This window comes from Cannabis sativa, chromosome 9, assembly GCF_029168945.1.
Source record: "Cannabis sativa cultivar Pink pepper isolate KNU-18-1 chromosome 9, ASM2916894v1, whole genome shotgun sequence".
In the NCBI taxonomy this organism is placed as follows: Eukaryota; Viridiplantae; Streptophyta; class Magnoliopsida; order Rosales; family Cannabaceae; genus Cannabis; species Cannabis sativa.
Window position 1 is genome coordinate 30,431,173 of NC_083609.1, and position 21,260 is coordinate 30,452,432.

Genomic DNA, 21,260 nt, shown 5'->3' on the forward strand with positions numbered 1-21,260 from the left:
TAACAATTATCACATGACAACTACAAATAAAGTGGAAACAAAAGATTTTCATAACCAACCCATATATGATAGCACCTACAAAAATAGAGGACACCTTATAGAAAACAAAATAAACAAAAACATTGGTGAAAGAAAAATTAAAGAATCACTTTATCGTCATTCAAATTCCTCAAAGTCACATTAAGAGAGTAATAACAAAAAAGGGTAAAGTTGTAAGTATTATACTCATTTTAGGACTCTAGAGAGCTATGAAATCAAAAATGTTGGAAATTATTTTACCAGGATCTTAGATCTACTCACAAGTATGTTGATTAACACTCTAAATATGAACTTTCTAAAACGATGAAATAAACACATATAAAGTTTAGGAAACCTTACATTGGGTGCAGCGGAACATAATGACTCCTTCCGTTCAGATATCTAGCCCTTGATTCCTTTCTGTAGCAGAGCATTATCAATATATGAAGCTGGATCTCTTTCTTTGAATCTTTGATGCTGAAACCTCCTTCTTGCTGAAAGTCTTTCTTCACGATCTTCCTCACTATGATTGAGGTATCACTTGCTGTGTGTGGGCACTACTCATACACTAAGAATTTCGAAATATTGAAGAAGAAAAGAAGAGGGAAGTGGCGGCTAAAGATAGGGAGAGAGAGAGGCTCAGTTTTTTCTGAATCAGAAGTATAGAAATTTAGTGTAAATTTCCTGAAGCCTTCACTATCTATTTATAGCATTCCACTAGGGTTAGGTTTGAATTATTTGGCATTAAAATAATGAAAATATCAGTTTAAATTTCCTACAAAAGTGGCCGGCCCTATACTAGTGGATTTGGGCCTCACTTTTTGCAATTTTGCAGTTTTACCTTTTCTGCAGCTGATTTTCTCAAAAACGCCAATTTTCTAATTCAACCATTTAAATGCCAATTCTAACTATTTAATAACTATAAATAATTATTAAATAATATTGTCATTTATCATATTTATTAATTGAACCATACAAAGTATCATAATTAACAAATATGCCCCTAAAACTCTTTCTTTACAATTTCGCCCTTACTTAGTGAAAATTCACAAATAGACATAGTCTAATTTGAGAATTATAATTGATTAATCAAAACCAATTACATGAGTCTTACAAGCAATATTATCTCAACTAGTGCGGGGACCATGGGTCTATATAACTGAGCTTCCAATAAGTAGATCAAGAATTTATTACTAAAATTCACCAACTTATTAATTATTCGTTGAATCCACGCATAAAACTTAGAATTGCACTCTCAGTTATATAGAATGCTCTATATGTTCCACCATATAGACACATCATTAGTTATCCATTGTTATAATCCTAATTTGATAACTGATCCTCTATATGAATGATCTACACTGTAAACAGATTAAATTACCGTTACACCCTACAATGTATTTATTCCTTAAAATACTTGACCCCGTATAAATGATATTTCAGCTTATGTGAAATGAGTACTCCACCATTTATGTTCATTTGGTCAAGCTCGAAGGAGATCATCCTTTGCTTACTATTCGCCAGATAGAAGCTATAGATTCCATGTTTATGCTAGCGCTCCCACTCAATTGCACTATCGTGTTCCCAAAATGTACGTATCACCCTGACCTAAAAGTAGGCTTAACTAACAAATCAAAGAACACGAATAGCCTTTCAAGATTGAGCCTAATCATAACAGGATTAAGAACATTTGATCTAGGATCAAGTTGGCGATATTGACTTGAATAGATTTTACAGTAAGTTTTATTAAATCTAAGTCAAAGTTCAATATCGGTCCCTTCCGATGCATACTCCATGCATCCAACCTGAGCTTTACTTTAACCAATGCTCTGGAAAGAACATAGCACTTCTCCAAATGCAAGTAAACTCTGTTATAGATTATCATATCAGTAAAACCCTATGTCTGATAAATCTAGGAAACTTTATTCACATAGTCATGTTTACTTTCCAATGTGTTGACGGCACAATAAACAGGATCAAGTATGTGGAAAGGGTTTCAGATGAATTCATACATTATGTACATATAATCATGAAATAAATCATGTGAACCATGCAACATTAAATGTTATTTCTGATAAGTAAATCTAATTATATTGAAATGAGTTTTATTTAGGGCATAAAACCCAACAAAAAAGTACCTAAATCTCAAATGAGCTATGGAGGGAATCAAAGATATAAAAAAATAAAGAGAAAAAATAAAATCCAAGGAAAAGGAAAGGGTCTCTTACCTTGAAGACCAAACAGATGAAGCAAAAACACAGGATCTATGGCGCATAAAGGGGGGAAGAGAAGAAAGGGAAAGAGATAGAGAGAGATCGAGCTAAATATGAGCTTCTCTTTGATACCCAAAAAATAAATTGAAGACTATGTATATGCATTCTAGAAAAAAAAAGAACACAAACCTACCACCTGGTATTAGGTAGTTGACATCTGGAGTAAAAATAAACATGTGTCAAGAGTATCCTTTGTACAAAAGAAATATATTTCATTTCTAAAAAAATATATATTTATTAGCATAAATTATCAAATAAATAAAGGCTATTTTTGTAAATTAACTATGAAAGGCCGAAAGATGAAGTATTCTCTTTTTTATAGAAGTTATAGATATACCAAAAAAATTGTTGATCATTATTTTCGATAAATACTTAATCTTATATTATAAAAATTGATTATGTATAAGCTAAGTTATTTTTATATGGTTCAGGTATTAATTAACTTTAATTTACGAATCACTTGTATTTATCTGTGTAATATTGTAATTACAATAGAGTTTCTTTTTTCTTTTTATATAGTTTGGGTATAATATATTTCTATTTAAGGAAATAAATTTCTATTTAAGGAAATAAAATAAAGAATTGATTTTTTGATAAATGAATATTTTATATTCATTGAATCTGAACAAAATTAATTATGTAATATTCTATATATGGTCAGATTTCTATATTTATTACCCGATTTAATTTCCTGAAATAATTGTTAAAATATTCTGATAATTAATGTGGCCCAGATACTGATAGAGTATGTCACCTATAAGTATAGTGTCTCAGTCCCCGAGCTCCTCAATCATTTCTGATTATTTAGCAAATTCCATCTAAAAAGAGTTGAGAGAGCGAGGAAGCCCGAACTCCAATATCGAGGCTATCGCAGGATTGAAGCTCAAAGATCAATGGCTGGAGGTATTGTTTGATCTTTCATTGTATATATGTTATCGATATGTTTATAGTCGTTATATATATGCTGTATTTCATATACTATATTATAGTCTAACAGTTAATATCAGAGCGATTTAATCTCTGTCTTGATTTGTATTTGAGTTTTCTATGCGTATATATATGCATATATTGTGATTTTTGGGTTCTTGCGGTATGATTTCTTCATTTTGATTTCATTCATTTATTCATGTTATTATTAATTTTATTCTATATTTATATTTTATATATACATATACAGTATTCAGTTCATAAATATATTTATTCATACAGTATATATATACGTATAAATTCATACATATATATTTATATATATTATATATAATTTTATTATTTCTTTACATATAATTAATTATTATGATTTATTTATATATTATTTTATTCAGTATAAAAAAACAATATATGCGACTGTATATATATATGAAAATTTTTTCTGTCTGTGTCTGTTCCGATTTTATTTTTTCGTTTTCGGTATTTATTTCAATTCCTATATGCATCACTACATTCATATAGTATTGAAAAATCGTTTTAAGCATGAAAACTCATTTTGAAAAACAAAGAAATCTCAAATTTTTTGGAAAATATTTTTCGGACTCGAAATTTTTGTGTGAATTTAAAGTCTTTGTTTTACGTGTTTTGTAAGCATGAAATCTTTAAGAATGTCTTAATTTTTGCATTTGAATTCATTTGGGATTGGTTTGGACCTTTTTGGTCATCAGAATTGTCTTTTCCGATCAGGTTTGGGTCGAGTGTGTCGGACCCGCGTGATTGAAAAACGGGTCAAAACGACCCAGTTTGGCTGAGGAAGACGACCCAAACGACGTGTCATTTTCCACAGAGTGGAAAAATGACATGTCGTTTTTAAGTTATATTTGGCTGCTGTCGTTTGCCCAGACGACGTGTCGTTTTTCGTCGTTGTGGGCAGCCCTTCAAGTTGAAAAAATGACGTGTCGTTTTTCCCCTTGTGGAAAATGATGCGTCGTTTTCTACATGCATATCAGCCCTTCAGGATTGGAAAAAACGACATGTCGTTTAGGCAGTGCCATTTTTCAAAAAAAAAAAAAGAAAGGAAAATTTCGAATTTTATATAAATTTTTATTTATTTGAAATATTAATTATTTTCCTATTTTGTGTTAATTTAGTCAATAAATTACATTTAGTTAATTTTCTATTTTTGTTTAATACATATATTTAGTATAAATTGAAAGTGGAAATTTGTTTAATTTAGTAATTTATTGCATGATTCATTTAGGCATATAATAATTGTGCATTTAATTATATATTACCAAATTTATGCAATTTATTGTCTAAATAAATTTTGAAAAATCTGCCATTAATTACATATTAAGGAATTTGTATTTAATTAATTATCATACATTAATTGTATTAATTTATATTTATTTGACAAATTTATTTTTAAATACAATTAATTTAGATTTGTATGATTTAAATGCTATACATAAATTCTTTTTATAGTGCTAGATATATTTAGAAATATTCAAACATTAAGATAGGTTGAATATTTTATTTAGCACATTAAGTTTCATAAAATTATTCATAAAATATTTATAGAACTTTATAAAATGAATAAAACGTAAGTAATTTTGTGGTTTGACATAAAAAAACATGAATCTGGGATAAATGCTCCTATCTAGAACGGTTTTTAATGATCTTCGGACGACCATACTAGGAGCACTAACCTCAGTGATTGTCTATTATGTTAATAACGAAATTACTTCTAGGTAGAGCCCAATACCTAATGTCTAAGTGAAAATATAATTTTAAATAACTAGGGAGTAGCTACAATATCTTTAATTATATAAAATTATATTAATTGAAATTCACCTTAATGGACAAAACTTGTAATTAATTATTTGGATGTAATAATTTTACCCCAGAGGGATTTTATTATATTTTTATAATTAATTAGGATAATATATTAAGTTAAATTCTCTTAATTTACCCCACAGGGAGTTATGAGGATTTGATTTACTAGTGTTATCACAAATTTTAATTAAGATAGATTTCATTCCTCCATTTTCCTAAATTAAATATTTCATTAAATATATCATAAAGTTCATATAATTTTATTAGATTTAAAATTTAGCTCACAGGCAATTTTAGATTTAATAAAATTTTCATCTTCATCATGTTTCTACATTGGTAAAACATGAATTCATTAAAGCCTCAATTTTCTTTTAACATCTAAATTTGTAATCCTATTCTTGTAGCTATTTCATCCACCTCTAAATACGTTGAAATCACAAGTGAAATCCCTGAGCTTAGGAGTGACAACTTCAAAATCAGGAAAGAACGAGTTCTTCTCTACCTAGCTTGCACTGACATGGACTATGCAATAAGGAAAGACGAACCAGCTGCTATCACTGATACTAGCACTGTTGCTCAGATTGCACTGCGTGAAAAGTGGGAGCAATATAAGTCTTTGCATCATGTTCATTATGTCCAGAATTCCTTTGAGAATGCGTGGATCGGTGGAGCCACATGAGAAGGTGAAAGATTTTATCAAAGTGATGGATGAGCAATTTGACACTTTAGATAAATCTTTGCTCAACAACCTCATCCAAGAGTTCTCGTCCACTAAACTCACCGGTGTTAAAGGAGTTCGAGAACACATTTCTAAAATGAGGGACATCACTGCTCATTTAAAGAAACTCGATGTTATTATTCCTGATACCTTCCTGGTTCATTACATCCTTCACAATCTTCCTCCACAGTATGGGCCTTTCAAAATTTCCTACAACACACATAAGGAAAAATGGAGCATCAATGAATTGATGACCATGTGTGCTCAAGAAGAAGCCAGGCTCCTACAGAAGCAAGGAGAAAGTGTTCACCTGACCACTCAACCTAAGAAACGCAAACCATTTAAGAAGAACAAAGGGAAAAAGCCCATGGTTCCCAAGGTTTCCATAAAGAAAGATTCCATCAAATTTTTCTTTTGTAAACAAAAAGGACATGCGAAAAAGGAGTGCAACTAGTTCAAGAAATGGATGGAGGACAAAGGTAATCCAATTTCCTTAGTATGCTATGAATCTAGTATGACTAATGTTAATCTTAACACATGGTGGATTGATTCCGGTTCAACAATTCACATAACAAATTTGCAGGATATTCAAAATCTAAGGAAGCCAGTGGCAAGTGAGCAAAGCATCTTATCTGGAAACAAGATGGGCTCACAAGTGGAAGCCATAGGAACGTGCAATTTAGTTTTAAATAGTGGTTTTATTTTGAAGTTGGAAAAGACTTTCTATGTACCGAGTTTCTCTAGAAACTTGATTTCAGTTTCAAGACTTATACCCTTTGGTTTTTCCTTTACATTTTCAGACAAATATTTCAATTTATATAATAAATCTGAATGTGTTGGAAATAGTATTTTGTCTGATGGTCTTCACTGCCTTAATTTATAAAATAATACCACTAATAATGTTATGCATGTTCGCGCTGGCACTAAAAGATGTGTTATGAAAGAGGATTCCTGTACATTGTGGCACCGGAGATTGGGACAAATCTCCATTGATAGAATTAAAAGGTTGGTAAAAGATGGGGTACTCAATACCTTAAATTTTACTGACTTTGATTCCTGAATGGATTGCATTAAGGGAAAGCAAACCTCCAAGTCTGTCAAAAATGGTGTCCATAGGAGTTCTGATATATTAGAAATCATACATACTAATATATGTAGTCCAGAATGGACTCTCATGGTCAGAAATACTTCATCTCATTCATAGATGATTACTCACGCTACATGTATATCTACTTACTTCATAATAAAAGTGAAGCATTAGATGTCTTTAAGATATTTAAAGCTGAAGTAGAGAAACAATGCAATAAGCAAATTAAGATAGTGAGATCAGATAGAGGAGGTGAGTATTATGGTAGATACACAGAAGATGGACAAGCACCTGGTCCATTTGCGAAGTTTCTTAAAGAAAATGGGATTGTTTCCCATTACACCTTGCCCGGTACACTTGAGCAAAATGGTGTTGCAGAAAGGATAAACCGAATATTAATGGACATGGTGCGGAGTATGCTTAGTAGCAACTCTAACCTTCTTAAATTCTTGTGGACTGAAGCTTTAAAGACATCCGTGTACATATTAAACCGAGTTCCAACAAAGGCAGTCTCAAAAACTCCTTTTGAATTATGAAAAGGTTGGAAACCAAGTTTGAATCATGTACGCATTTGGGGATGTCCATCTGAAGTCAGAATATATAATCCACAAGAGAAGAAATTGGACCCAAGGACCATAAGCGGATTCTTTATAGGGTACGCTGAAAAGTCTAAAGGTTACATGTTTTATTGTCCATCTCATAGCACAAGAATTGTGGAATCAAGGAATGCAAAATTTCTTGAGAATTCCTTGATCAGTGGGAGTAATCAATCAAAGGACTTAGGTCCTGAGAAAGATCCTTCATAACCTTCCACTTCAAAAGCAAGATTGATAATGGTCAACACTCCTGTAGTTCAAACGAATGTTGAACATTCATTACCAATCACTGAAGTAATGATAATCTAGTAGATCAAGATGTTCAAGAGTTGCCTGCAACTGTTGAACAACCTACTGAACCTGCTGAACTAGCTGCTGCTCCCCAAGAGCCTGTTGGTGAAGTCTTAAGAAGATCTACTAGACCTATCAAACCAAAGATTTACAAAGGCTATGTTGTGTATTTATTAGAATCTGATATTAGAATTGGAAATGATCCAGAAACATTTTTACAAGCTATGAACAGTAGAGAATCAAAATTGTGGTACAATGCTATGGATGATGAAATGAATTCTATGAAGTGCAACAAAGTCTAGGAACTTGTAAAGTTGCCTAATGAAGCGAGAGCCATTGGTTGTAAATGGGTCTATAAAACTAAAAAAGACTCATTAGGCAACACTGAGAGATACAAAGCGAGACTTGTTGCTAAAGGATTCACTCAAGAAGAAGGAATTGACTATACGGAGACTTTTTCTCCTGTATCAAAGATAGATTCGCTCAGAGTCATCTTGGCATTGGTTGCTCATTTTGATTTAGAGCTGGAGCAGATGGATGTAAAAATTGCTTTTCTGAATGGTGATTTAGATTAGGAAGTATACATGAAACAACCAGAATGATTCTCCTCTAGTGAAGGTCAGGATTTGGTATGCAAGCTTAAGAAGTCCATCTATGGATTAGAATAAGCATCCCGCCAATGGTATTTAAAATTTCATGATGTCATCTCTTCCTTTGAATTTGAAGAGAATGTCATGGATCAATGCATATACCTGAAGGAAATTGGGAGTAAGATTTGTTTTCTTATTTTATATGTGGATGATATTCTTCTTGCATCCAATGATAAAGGGTTGCTACGTGACATGAAATAATTTCTTTCAAAGAACTTTGAGATGAAAGACATAGGTGAAGCATCCTATGTCATAAGCATTAAGATTCATAGAGATAGATACCGAGTTATCTTAGGTTTATCTCAAGAAGCCTACATCAACAGAGTTTTAGAAAGATTTCATATGAGAGATTGTTTACCAAGCGTTGCTCCAATTGTGAAGGGTGATAAATTGAATTTGGGCTAGTGTCCAAAGAATGATTTTGAAGAAGAACATTCCTTATGCTTCTGTTGTAGGAAGCCTAATGTATGCTCAGGTGTGCACAAGACCTGACATTGCTTATTCTGTCGGAGTGTTAGGAAGATTTCAGAGTAACCCAGGGATAGACCACTGGAAAGCTGCAAAGAAGGTAATGAGGTATCTTCAGGTTACTAAGGATTACAAACTGATGTTCAAACGAACTGAAAATCTAGAAGTAGTTGGCTACTCAAACTCAGATTTTGCTGGTTGTACTGATTCACGTAAATCTACATCTGGTTATGTATTTATGTTTGTTGGTGGAGCTGTGTCCTGGAGGAGTAACAGACAAACTTTGACTGCTACATCTACTATGGAGGCTGAGTTCGTTTCTTATTTTGAGGCTACATCACATGGTGTATGGCTAAAGAGTTTCATTTCAGGCCTTAGAGTGGTTGATTCCATTGCAAGGCTGCTAAAGATGTTCTATGACAATTCAGCTGCTGTTTTCATGGCTAAGAACAAGAAAAGTGGAAGTCGAAGCAAGCACATCGACATTAAGTACTTAGCTATTAGAGAACGTGTTAAGGAAAATAAAGTGGTCATTCAACACATTAGCACTGAATTGATGATTGCCGATCCTATGACAAAAGGCTTGGCACCTCATAAATTCAAGGATCATGTAGAGAACATGTGACTTGGTTCTCTTATGTAATTTTTACAAATAAAGTTATTATCAATGAAACTCTTATTTTGATTTTTCTCATATTTATGCGCATCTTAATTTTACATTTGAGAAAATTTTCAGGGGACCTGAATAAACATAAAGTTTACGGTTTATTCACTTAAGTACATTTCCACATAAAGTACATTGTTATATAGTAAATGTATTGTAATACATAGAAGATAATACTCGACTCATAATGAGGACATATCGCTATGATTCGTATGTTTATTATATAATGAGGAACGTTGGGTTTGAATGTTTTGGTTTAAATGCTGACCAAGTGGGAGAATATAAGAATATTTCTATATACGGAAATATATTTCTATTTAAGGAAATAAAATAAATAATTGATTTTCTGATAAATGAATATTTTATATTCATTGAATCTGGACAAAATCAATTATGTAATATTCTATATATGGTCAGATTTATATATTCATTACTCGATTTAATTTCCTGAATTAATTGTCAAAATATTCTGACAATTAATGTGGCGCAGATACTGACGGAGTATCTCACCTATAAATATAGGGTCTCGGTCCCCAAGCTTTTCACTCACTTTTGATTATTTAGCAAATTCCATCAAAAGAGAGTTGAGAGAGCGAGGAAGCCCAAACTCCAATACCGAGGCTATCGCAGGATTGAAGCTCAAAGATCAATGGATGGAGGTATTGTTTGATCTTTCATTGTATATATGTTATCGATATGTTTATAGTATTTTCCACATTACATATCGTTATATATATGCTGTATTTCATATACTATATTATAGTCTAACATTGGGTGCCTTCCATTAGATCAATGATTTGACTTTTGCATATTCCCCGTCTTCATCAAAAATAGGGATACAAGTACTTTTGAGGATGAAACAACACTTCCTAGGTGCCAGAAACAAGGCATAGCACCCAAGTTGACATTTTTGATCAACATGGACTGATTTTGATGATGTTTTTCAAGAACTCTTCTAAGCATCTTCTTTGTTTTCAACAAAGATTAAGATTCAACTATTTTCGGGGACCAAACGGAACTTCCAAAGGGATAAAAGGGAAACCTAATGCCTAGGTTGATATATTGTCAACTTGGGTTGTTTCCAATCAAGTTCTCAAAAATGTGTTCTGGGCATTTTTCCATCATCAGAAATAATGAAGATTTAGGCAAACTCGGGGAGAAAATGACAATCTCGAGACCCTGGAAACAAGGCTGGTGCTCAGGTTGACCTGGTGTTGGGCCCAACACCCAAGTTGACAATCAACTTGGTGTGCTAGTTTCGATCATTCAAATGCCAAATTTGATTTGATCATTGAATCTAGAATGGTCCAAAATGGGGCAAGAGACCTCATACTCAAGTTCAAGAGCATTGGAAGTATCAAACAACATCCTGGAAGCTCCGAAATGAGTACCCAATGCCTAGGTTGACAAATGGTCTGGTGCGCTAGGTTTTGCTTATCCAATCCTCATACCGTTTCGGCCGTCCGTCTAGTTTTTAATAATAACTAAGATCCATGAAGTCAGAGAAGTCAAAGTCACAACTTCACATTTCCCAATTCGAAAATGGGAAATTCACTTGGAAATGAAGAGTTTCGAGTCTCTGATTTTCGCAAAATATCAACATCTCCGAGAACTAGTGAGTGTCTTCGCTAGAACATAAAAATAGACTAAGTGATGCAAAAATATCACTTAGGCATCATAAAGTACATCCCTTGGATGTTTTTTTGACTTACCCAAAGTCCATGTTGTGTCATATGTCAACCTGGGCACTGGGATGTCAACTTGGGCACTGGATGTCAGCTTGGGTGGTGGGTCATGAACTGCCTTCAGTAAAACAGTCATAACTCACTTAATATTGGTCTTATTGACGCGGTTCAACTTGCATTTTGAAGATATTTCAATGCTCTATCAAGTCATGCCTCACACTTTAATCACAATTCTGAAGTTATCGATCTTCCCCAAAGGAGTTACGAAAATAAGCTCCCAATTACCCGCAGCGGGTCCCGCTGGGCTCTGATAAATAACTATCAATCTCACAAGTTAATTTTCACCGTTAGATCATCATCTACGGTAAAAGATAACCAACTTGTGTTTTTTTATTTTTATCCCTATGTTTAAGGGCTTCCTTCACCTAGAAAAGGAGAACTCCCATAGTTCATTTTTCACAGTCAGAAAACTATGTCAGAGCTTCTCTCTCTAGAAATTAGAACTTTGACATTTAGCCTTTTCTGTAATACCATCTCGTGAGAAATAAAAACTCAAAGTAGACGTAGCTCCATTACTGTCATGATACAAGGAGTGAACTACTATAAATTATTGTGTCTCTCTTTACTTTTACTTAATAAATACTTCATTCTCGCCAATCTAGTAAGCACGTGTGGCTTAAAAATCTTATTCTAACTTTTTGAGTCAACAATTATTATTTAAACTTATTTATAGTTGATAAATTCATATCTTCTTATTATTAATAATAATAAATTATCATATGTTTTAATATGTCGTGTCATGCTTTTTGGGCTTGTCACGTGTCGTGTTTTTCGGGCTTGTCGCGTGTCATACTTTTCGGGCTAGTTTATTCGTGCTTACGTATCAAGTCTTTCGTATTTCTTGTGTCGTGTCGTGCTTAAGGACATACTTTTCTTACCGTGTCATTTTAATTTGTACCATCATGTTGTGTCGTGCCCAAACTCGTAATTTTTCGTGCCTAGTTGTGCTTGTGCCTTCTTAGCTCGTGCCGGTTTTGTGCCACGTCAAAAAGCCCGACCCATATTTACAGCACAATCGATATGAAATACAGAATAATATAAATATATCGAGTGTATATGTCAACAATGAAAGAGATCATAATGTCTCTAGTCATTGATCTTTAAGCTTCAATTCCCAATGTAGCTTCAGATTGGGAATCCAGCTTCCAAGCTCTCTCAACTCTCTTTACATGGAATTTGTAGTTTTCACAGAATGAGAGACTGAGACCCCTATATTTATACCATTAGCGAGCAATCTGTAAAATAAAATAAAATCGATTTGAATGATTTTAGGGTAAATACTATTTTGGAGCATGTGTTTTATAAAAGTTATCAATTGGACTATTTATTTTGTGAAATGACAAAATGAACCCTATATTTTTCAAAAGGATAAAAATAAGACCCTAAGCTCAATTTTTAAAAAAATTATCTTTAATATAACCAATTTTAAGATAATTTTTAACACGAACAGATACATAAAATGTAACCAGTTTTGTCATAATTTCTCTATATCAGATTATTATTAGGTTTTATTTTGACAAAAAATCAGTTCAGAATTCTATTTGTATAATTTTAGAAAATACAGAGTCCATTTTGTCATTTAACAAAACATAAAGTCTAATTAATAGTTCTTGCAAAACACAAAGTCTAAAATAGTATTTAGCCATAATTTTATAGCAATATTATAAATATTCTGATATTAAATAGAAATATTTTAATACATGGTTCTTATTATTCTTTGGGGTTAGTTTTTGCTACCAGTATAAATGTATCCTTTTATTTCCTGATCAATAATACAACTTAGTTTCTCATTCTTTCTGTCAAACCTTCTTTGGTAAGAAGAATAATGAATGGGATGGTACTAGTGCGTTTTATGCTTCAAGAAAAAGAAGGAAAATGATTTTCTACCAAAAGAAGAAGAATAAGAAAAGAATTGAAAGAAAAAGAAAATTATACTCTGTCATTGCTTGATACAATAGGGAAAATTATCATTTAAAACTAGGGATAACTTGGCAAAGTAAAAGTTAAAGAAAAAGACATGAACATATTGTAATGTAGAAGACGATCCTTTTCGTGCTAATATACTCTATTGAAATGACTTTTTTTTTTCACTTTTTTCCTCGTATATAACAAAAGAATATCAACATCAACCCAATTGTAATTTAGACAATTTTATTTTTATAAACTAAACGATTTTTTTTTGGATAGTGGATGAGGTTCGAATTTGGGAATTTTTTTTTTGTTATACTTACTAGACTATATAACCATGACCATTGACAAATTCTTCAATCACGACCAAATTTTCGAAGAAATTAATTATTGCATTACACTTTTGTATTAATTAAGGTCATTGAAGAATTTTTTTGATTTTTTTTTGAAATAGAAAAAGTTGGTTGTTAATTTATATTTAATGTAAACGGTAAATTGTAAAGTTACATTAAGTAAGATTACATCGTTTATTCAAACATTAGCTAATAGATATGTTTGTGAATGTAAAGTAACATTAAATAAGATTAAATCGTTTGTCCAAACTTTAGCTAATGTATATACCAAATTTCTATGATATAGGGACATTATTTTTGTCCTTATTGGAAGGAATTTTTTAATTTTTAGCAAAATTATAATTCAAATTTTCATATAAATATATTTATGTATATTGTTGTTAATTATGACAAACATTCTAGCTATCTATTTTGTTAAAAATTAGAATAATTTTTATTGTCAAAAATAATATTTAAATATTCGGGTGAAAAAAAAATAAGTATGCATGCAACTGAATGTTTAAATTTGTTTTTGACATCATAAAATACTCAAAAATTTTCAAAAAAAATTGAAATATCTATTATGACTATAATGTACTCTTATATAAAAGAAAATTAGATTATAATTTCTTTCAATGCCTAAAATATAAATGTCACTACTGTTACAAAAGTAGTATATCCCTACTATAGTCATATCCAATATATATAATTATATATAAAAAAAATTTTGGTGGGAGCGGTTTTTGTTTTCGATACATAGAGAAATATAAATTATTTTTTCTTTATACGACAGGATTATATCATAGTTATTATAGTAGGTATCTTGTCTATTTTTAAGAAATTATGAATAATTTAAGGTGTCAAAAATAGGATATTAAAATAGTTAGTTGCACGCTATCTATTTTATACGCATATAATTGACTATGTTAAACTTTATTTTTAATACTAAAAATTATTTATAATTCTTAAAAATAAGCAGAATGTCCACTATAATTATAGTACTCACTGTTATTTACACAAAATTGGGATATAATTTTTCTTAGTGTTGAAAATAGAAACACCCTTACATCAAGGACAAAAGTAATACTCACACCTAAAATGCTCTCTTTATTTTTATATATTAATAATATCTATCTAATAGATTCTTAGTTTAACAGTTTTTTTATTACTTATTCTCCAACTTTACAAAATATTATTGTTATTTAATGAAATAATCTTAGTTGATTTTTGTTGTTGTTGACAATTAGCTAAACAATATAAATTATATTACGAGATATAATTCTTTACATTAGTTTTGATCTAATCGAAATCAATCGCTCTGTTAGTTAACACAATTCCATCTCATTTATAACGAAACTTATTAGTTTTTTTATTTTCTGAGCTTAACTTAAACTCAAACTTATTGATTATTAAGATTACGATTGATAACTTACATTTATTTTTATTTTTTTATAAGACTTTTATTACTATTATAAGAAAAAAATTAAACAACTGTACGCAAAGCACGGCTAATTTCTTAATTTATAATGTGCAAATATAATCACCCTATACTATAAAATTTGTTAAACTAATTTCTTATAAAATTGAAAATGTTAATATTATTATTGCAATTGTGAAAATATAAGATTTATTTTAATTTTATTCTACTTTATGTAGAGAAACTTGATGGAGGTACCACCAAGGAATAGTTGTAGTGTATATATGGACATTTATATATATATATATTCATGTGTCTCTTAAAACTCTTCACAAAAGAAAATTAATTAACTTGTGGGTGGGAGATATATAATTATAAACTAATACAATGGAAGAAATGTATTGTATTCAACATTTCAGTCACGATCATATTTTGTATCTAGATACATGGTGGCATGACATACAAATGAGTTGTGGGTTATGCAATTGCTTAATCCTTAAATGCCAAAAGTATTACTATTGCTTTGGTTGTGACTATCACATCCACAAAAGATGTGCTAAGTTGCCTCAGTATATTAACAACTCCTTACATGATATACACCCTCTCACCCTCATTAGGAAGAGATCATCATTTGATGAAAGCATTATTTGTTGCTTTTATTGTGAGAAGCCCTTAGGAGATCATGAATATGCTTATACTTGCAATCTTTGTGCTTTCTACGTTCACATCACATGTGGTTCAATCCCATTGCCCACCATAACATGCAATGGCCATGAAGATCATCACATTGTTCAGTTCTCTTGCCATCAAAATCCAATGATTCTTGTTGAGCTTGGTGGTGCTAATAAAGATGGTCTAGGAGGTAATAGTAATCGTTGTTTTGCATGTCAATTACCATGGTCCATACCAGCTTATTCTTGCACAACTCTTACGTGTACAAATTTTATTCATAAGTCTTGTGCAAATCTTCCACAAAAAATCCAACATCCTTTCCATTCACACAATCCTCTTAAACTTCAAATTAGTAAACCCCAAACTTGTGATGTCTGTTGCAAGAAAGATTGTATGCTCAATTTTAGTTGTACCCAAAATGGATGCAACTTTAAATTGGGTACAGAATGTGCAAATCTTTGTACAATTGTTAAATGTCAAATCCATGACCACTCACTTTCTTTAGTGGAAAATGCATCATCTAACAGTGTTCATTGTGATGCTTGTCTTAAGTCTTATGATGAATTGAGTGATAATGATGATTCAAGTATCCTGGCTAAAAGTCATGAAGTTCAACAAACTCAGTCATTCTTTTTTCGTTGTATGGAATGTAGTTACAACCTTCATTTTCTTTGTGGTCCATTGCCATATATCATTAAATATGAATATCATATACACAGCTTGATTCTTATCGATTCAATCATGGATGAGGATTTCGATAAATATTATTGTGATGCATGCGAAGAAGAAAGGAATCCAGAATTTCGTGTTTATACCTGTGTGGAATGCAAATATACAGCACATATACATTGCATGATTGATGAGGTAAGCTACTAATTCTCTTATTTTTATCAATGCAGTCATATTAATAAATTGATTGTTATTAAATTATGATTAGTTTTTTTTTATTATTTTTTTATTATTAATTGTAAAAATTATTAGTCAGAAACAATGTAACATTTAGTTTTTTCACATAGGATATATAGATGATGATAATTCAGATGAAAAATATTTCATTATGTTTGAAACTTTGAATATTACTTTTCAAAAAGATTAAAGTTTAGATACTTTTCTTGTTTTATTTAATCATTACTAAATACCTTCCTTGGTGAACATTTTATACCATTTTTTTAAAAGATTATTCCATGATCACCTCAGTTACTATATTTTAATTCTAAATGTTGTTATTGTTTGGTTTAATTTCTAATTGTCACCTATCTATGAAGTTTATTATTATTACAATTATTATCAATTGAATGACAACTAAATCGTTAAAATTATTACATTTGAATGAATATTTCATAAATTGTTAAAATTACAATTTAGAGAAAATTAATAATATGAATTTAACATGAGCTTAGAAAATTTATTGGAGAAATTTTCTTTAACATCTGCAACAATTCTTTAATGACAATTTAGAGATTTTTATTAATATCAATTTAGTTTCTTAAAAGGATTGAGATGCAAAATGGTCCTAAATTTAGAAACTATGTTAGTAAATGTTCTATTTTTAAAAAAAAATTAAAAAAAATGACCAAATATAATAAATTAGCTAATAAAAATTGTAAAAATACATTTGTCACACATTTTTTTTAAAAATATATAATAATAAAATTAAGTTATATAATTTTTTTAATATTGCATATTATTATATTGTAACAAAAATGAATAAATATATTAGATCATTAATTATATGCAATAATATTTGATGTATCGTATTACTAAAAATTGATATATCGTAGTAATAAAATTATAAACCACAAAAAATTATAACAATTCTAAATTAATACTCAAAAAATATATATTATGCTAACAAAATTATATATATCACTATTAAAATATAAATACATACCAAAAAACTTATATATAATAAAATAGAAACTAAATATCATCTTAAATAAATGATATACTATAGACAACAAAAATCATATACCATACAAGAAAACGTATATATCTACAATAAAAAATAAAATAAAATAATATAATATTATTAAAAAATTATATATATATATCATATTAACAAATTTATATATGACCTTTATGTATAATAAAATAAAACTAAACATGCATTATCTAAAATAAAATGATATACTACACAATAAAACTTATATACCATATAACAGAAAATATATATTTTACAATAGAAATATATATAATAATAACAACAAATAAAATTAAAAATATATAGAATGCTAATAAAATTATATATCATGTCAACAAAAGTACAATAGAAAATAGAACTTAAATATTATTTAAAAAAAACATATACCGTATAACAAAAAAATACATATGCCATTCACCAAAACATATATACAAAAAATAATAATAATAAAAATATATATGTATATTATACTAACCAAATTATATACCACAATTAAAATATATATACCATGATAACAATATTATATACTACTATTGTATATAATAAAATAAAAACTAATTAAATATTATTTAAAATAAATAATCATACAATCAAAATATATAAAACTAATAATTAAATATATGTAGCATGTCAATAAAATTATATACATAAATTAAAATATTTTTATTATGTTAATAAAATTATATACCACTATTATACATATCAAAATAAAAAATGAATATCATCTAAGAATAATAATATACCATACAACAAAATAGAAATATACCGTACAACAAAATCTATATACCAACACCCCACAACAACTTATAAAAAATTAAAAAAAAATCGACATAACTTTTAAATAAAAAAGATTTTAACAAAAGTAATATAGATATACCATAATCTTTAAATAATTTGCTTCTAATTCCAAAAAAAATGAAATAAAAAATTAATGATTTATTTTATGTGACAAAAGGAAATATAAATAATAAATAGTTTAAAAGGGTCATTTCTCTACAAGTTTTGAAATGAGGACATTTACTAATATAGTCCTATGATTTATGACCATTTGCTATAATTTTTTGAAATGAGGACATATAGTCCTATGATTTTGGGGCCATTTGCTATAATTTCCCTTCTCAAAATTATTAAAAATTTATGAAATATTCATTCAGTACTAAAAAATCTTAGCTATAACTAAACAAATATAAAGTTCATCAATACATGTTTTTTATATCTATGTGAAAGCATATATATAAGTTAACTGATAACAATATGGAATTTGGGTTGTATAATAGATTATGCAGGTAATAAAAGGAGACACAAATGGTGTTGAGCTTTTATCATTGGGAGAGAATCGATGGAAATTAGGAGAAGACATGGACAAGGCAGAAGATCAAACTTTGATAGAAGGACTGACCATTGGGGACATAATTGATGCATTATCTGAAGAAGAAAAACAAAAATTACTTCAACCACTAGATTTTATCAGCAACAAAAGATACTATAATTACTATAGAAACTTAAATTCCAAATTTGATGACTTAGACTCTATTGAAAACTTTGATAACTATAAAGATTTTTTTCAATCTGACTATGACTATAGTAACTTTCGTATGGAGGTTCTTTACTATACTGCTGTAGAAGGTTTAAAAATTGATGATCAATATTTAAGGCAAGAGGTAGTAGCAGTGGATGGTAAATACTTGGTCCCCAATACATTGGCCCCTATTTTCAAAACATTTCTACTCAAGTATGGAGATGATTGCAACAGTTCAACAAGCAGTACTGGATTGAAGAGTGTGGCCTCAACCTTACTATCCATAGTCATTGACAGAATGTGTAAAACTAAGGTTGAAGATGTGACAATGGATGATTTTAAAGAATGGATTTTCTACCTACGTGGCATTGGAGAGATTTCAGGATTCAGAGTTAATCAATTCCTATTGGTTTTGTTGGAGAAGTCCATGGATGCCTATTTGGGTTACATGGCCATTAGATGTGAAAAACAAATCCCAGAAAAGTTGGACATGAAAATTGAAGCATTGGAAGCTGAATTGGACAAGTGCAAGAAGATGCGTGAACAAATCCCAACAATTATGTCTCAAAAGTCATCAAGTATTCAACATTTTATAAGCCAAGCTTCTAAATTGAAGCACAACACTGTGGGTGACGAGTGGTTCTAATAACGTCTTTAGCTTCACCATATTTATGATTTCATGCTTTTCTCCTTTATCTATTTAATCTCTTCATTATGTTTTTATAATTAATAAAAATGTAAAAGACATTAATATTCCTATATTTCTTTGTCTATCTTATATTCTACGTTCATAATCCAATACAAACTTAGATTATAAATATTTTTTTTAATAATTATAATTTCAATATAATAATCTCTACTATCTCTCAAATGACACTTTGGCGATATATTACCATTTCTATATTTTGAGCAAAACCCACAATTTTTACATCTAGAACAAAATTTCTGCTTTTAGAAAATCATATAAGAAATAAAATTATGTAGAGATTTTTACGATTTATTTTTTAATTTTATTTTAAAACAGATTTATTTTTATTATGAATTGTGAAAAATAAAAGAAAATAACATTATGTAGTATTAGGGAAGTAATAGAGAAAGATTTTCATTATTGTTAATGAATAACAAACAGTACAGAGTAAGCCTTATATAGGCTGAAGCAGAGTACAACCAATAGAAGCAAAAAGACCCAAGAACATAATAAAAAACGGTTAACTAACTTAATCGAAATAATTGTCCTATTGACAAGTAACAAAGTATAAACCAACTAAATTAGGTGAACTACTAACTGAATCACTGAATATGTTACTGTTGGGTTTTGTGCCCTAAATAAAACTCATTTCAATATAATCAGATTTACTTATTAATAAAGATCAGAAATAACATTTTATGTTGCATGGTTCACATGATTTATTTCATGATTATATGTATATAATGTATGAATTCTTTTTAAGTCCAGAACATATGAGTTTGTTAAAGATTATAGTGTTGTCAGCACAGTGGAATATAATCTTAATTATATGTTCAAAAGTTTATTCCCTGATTTGTCAGAACACTGAATTTAGACTGACATGGTATAATCAGCGATAGGTATTCTTACACCTTGGAAAAGTATTATGTCCTTTCCAGGACATTGGCAAAGTTTACAAGTATCGGATGTATGAAGTATACATCGGAAGGGACCGATATTGAACTTTGATTAGATATATTAAAACTTACCGTAATATCTACTCAATTCAATATCACCTGTTGATCCTAGATCAAATGATCTTAATCTTGATATGATTAGGTTCAATCTCAAGAGTGTTACTCGTGTTCTTTGATTTGTTAGTTAAGCCTACTTTTGGGTCAGGGTGATACGTACATTTTGGGAACACGGTAGTGCAATTGAGTGGGAGCGCTAACATAATTATGGAATCTATAGCTTCTATTTGGCAAATAGAAAGTAAAGGATGATTTTCTTCGAGCTTAACCAAACGAAAATAAATGGTGGAGATCCCATTTCACTTAGCTGAAATATCATTTATACAGGGTTAAGTGTTTTAAGGATAAAATACATTGTAGGGTGTTACGGTAATTTAATCCCTTTATAGTGTAAGTCATCTATATAGAGGATCATTGATCACATTAGGGTTATAACAAAGGATAACTAATGACGTGTCTATATCGTGGAACATATAGAGCGTTCTATATGACTAAGAGTGCAATTCTAAGTTCTAAG

The 21,260-nt window shown here is 29.8% G+C and overlaps 1 protein-coding gene across 1 annotated transcript; it reads left to right on the forward strand.

The window, feature by feature from the left end:
* The first annotated feature begins 15,055 nt into the window (after positions 1–15,055).
* On the forward strand, positions 15,056–19,891 carry LOC115722041 (uncharacterized). The gene is made up of 2 exons (XM_030651164.2): positions 15,056–16,466; positions 18,801–19,891. The coding sequence occupies exons 1-2, from the start codon at positions 15,318–15,320 to the stop codon at positions 19,686–19,688; spliced, it is 2,037 nt and encodes a 678-aa protein (XP_030507024.2). The 5' UTR covers positions 15,056–15,317; the 3' UTR covers positions 19,689–19,891.
* The last annotated feature ends 1,369 nt before the right edge of the window (positions 19,892–21,260 follow it).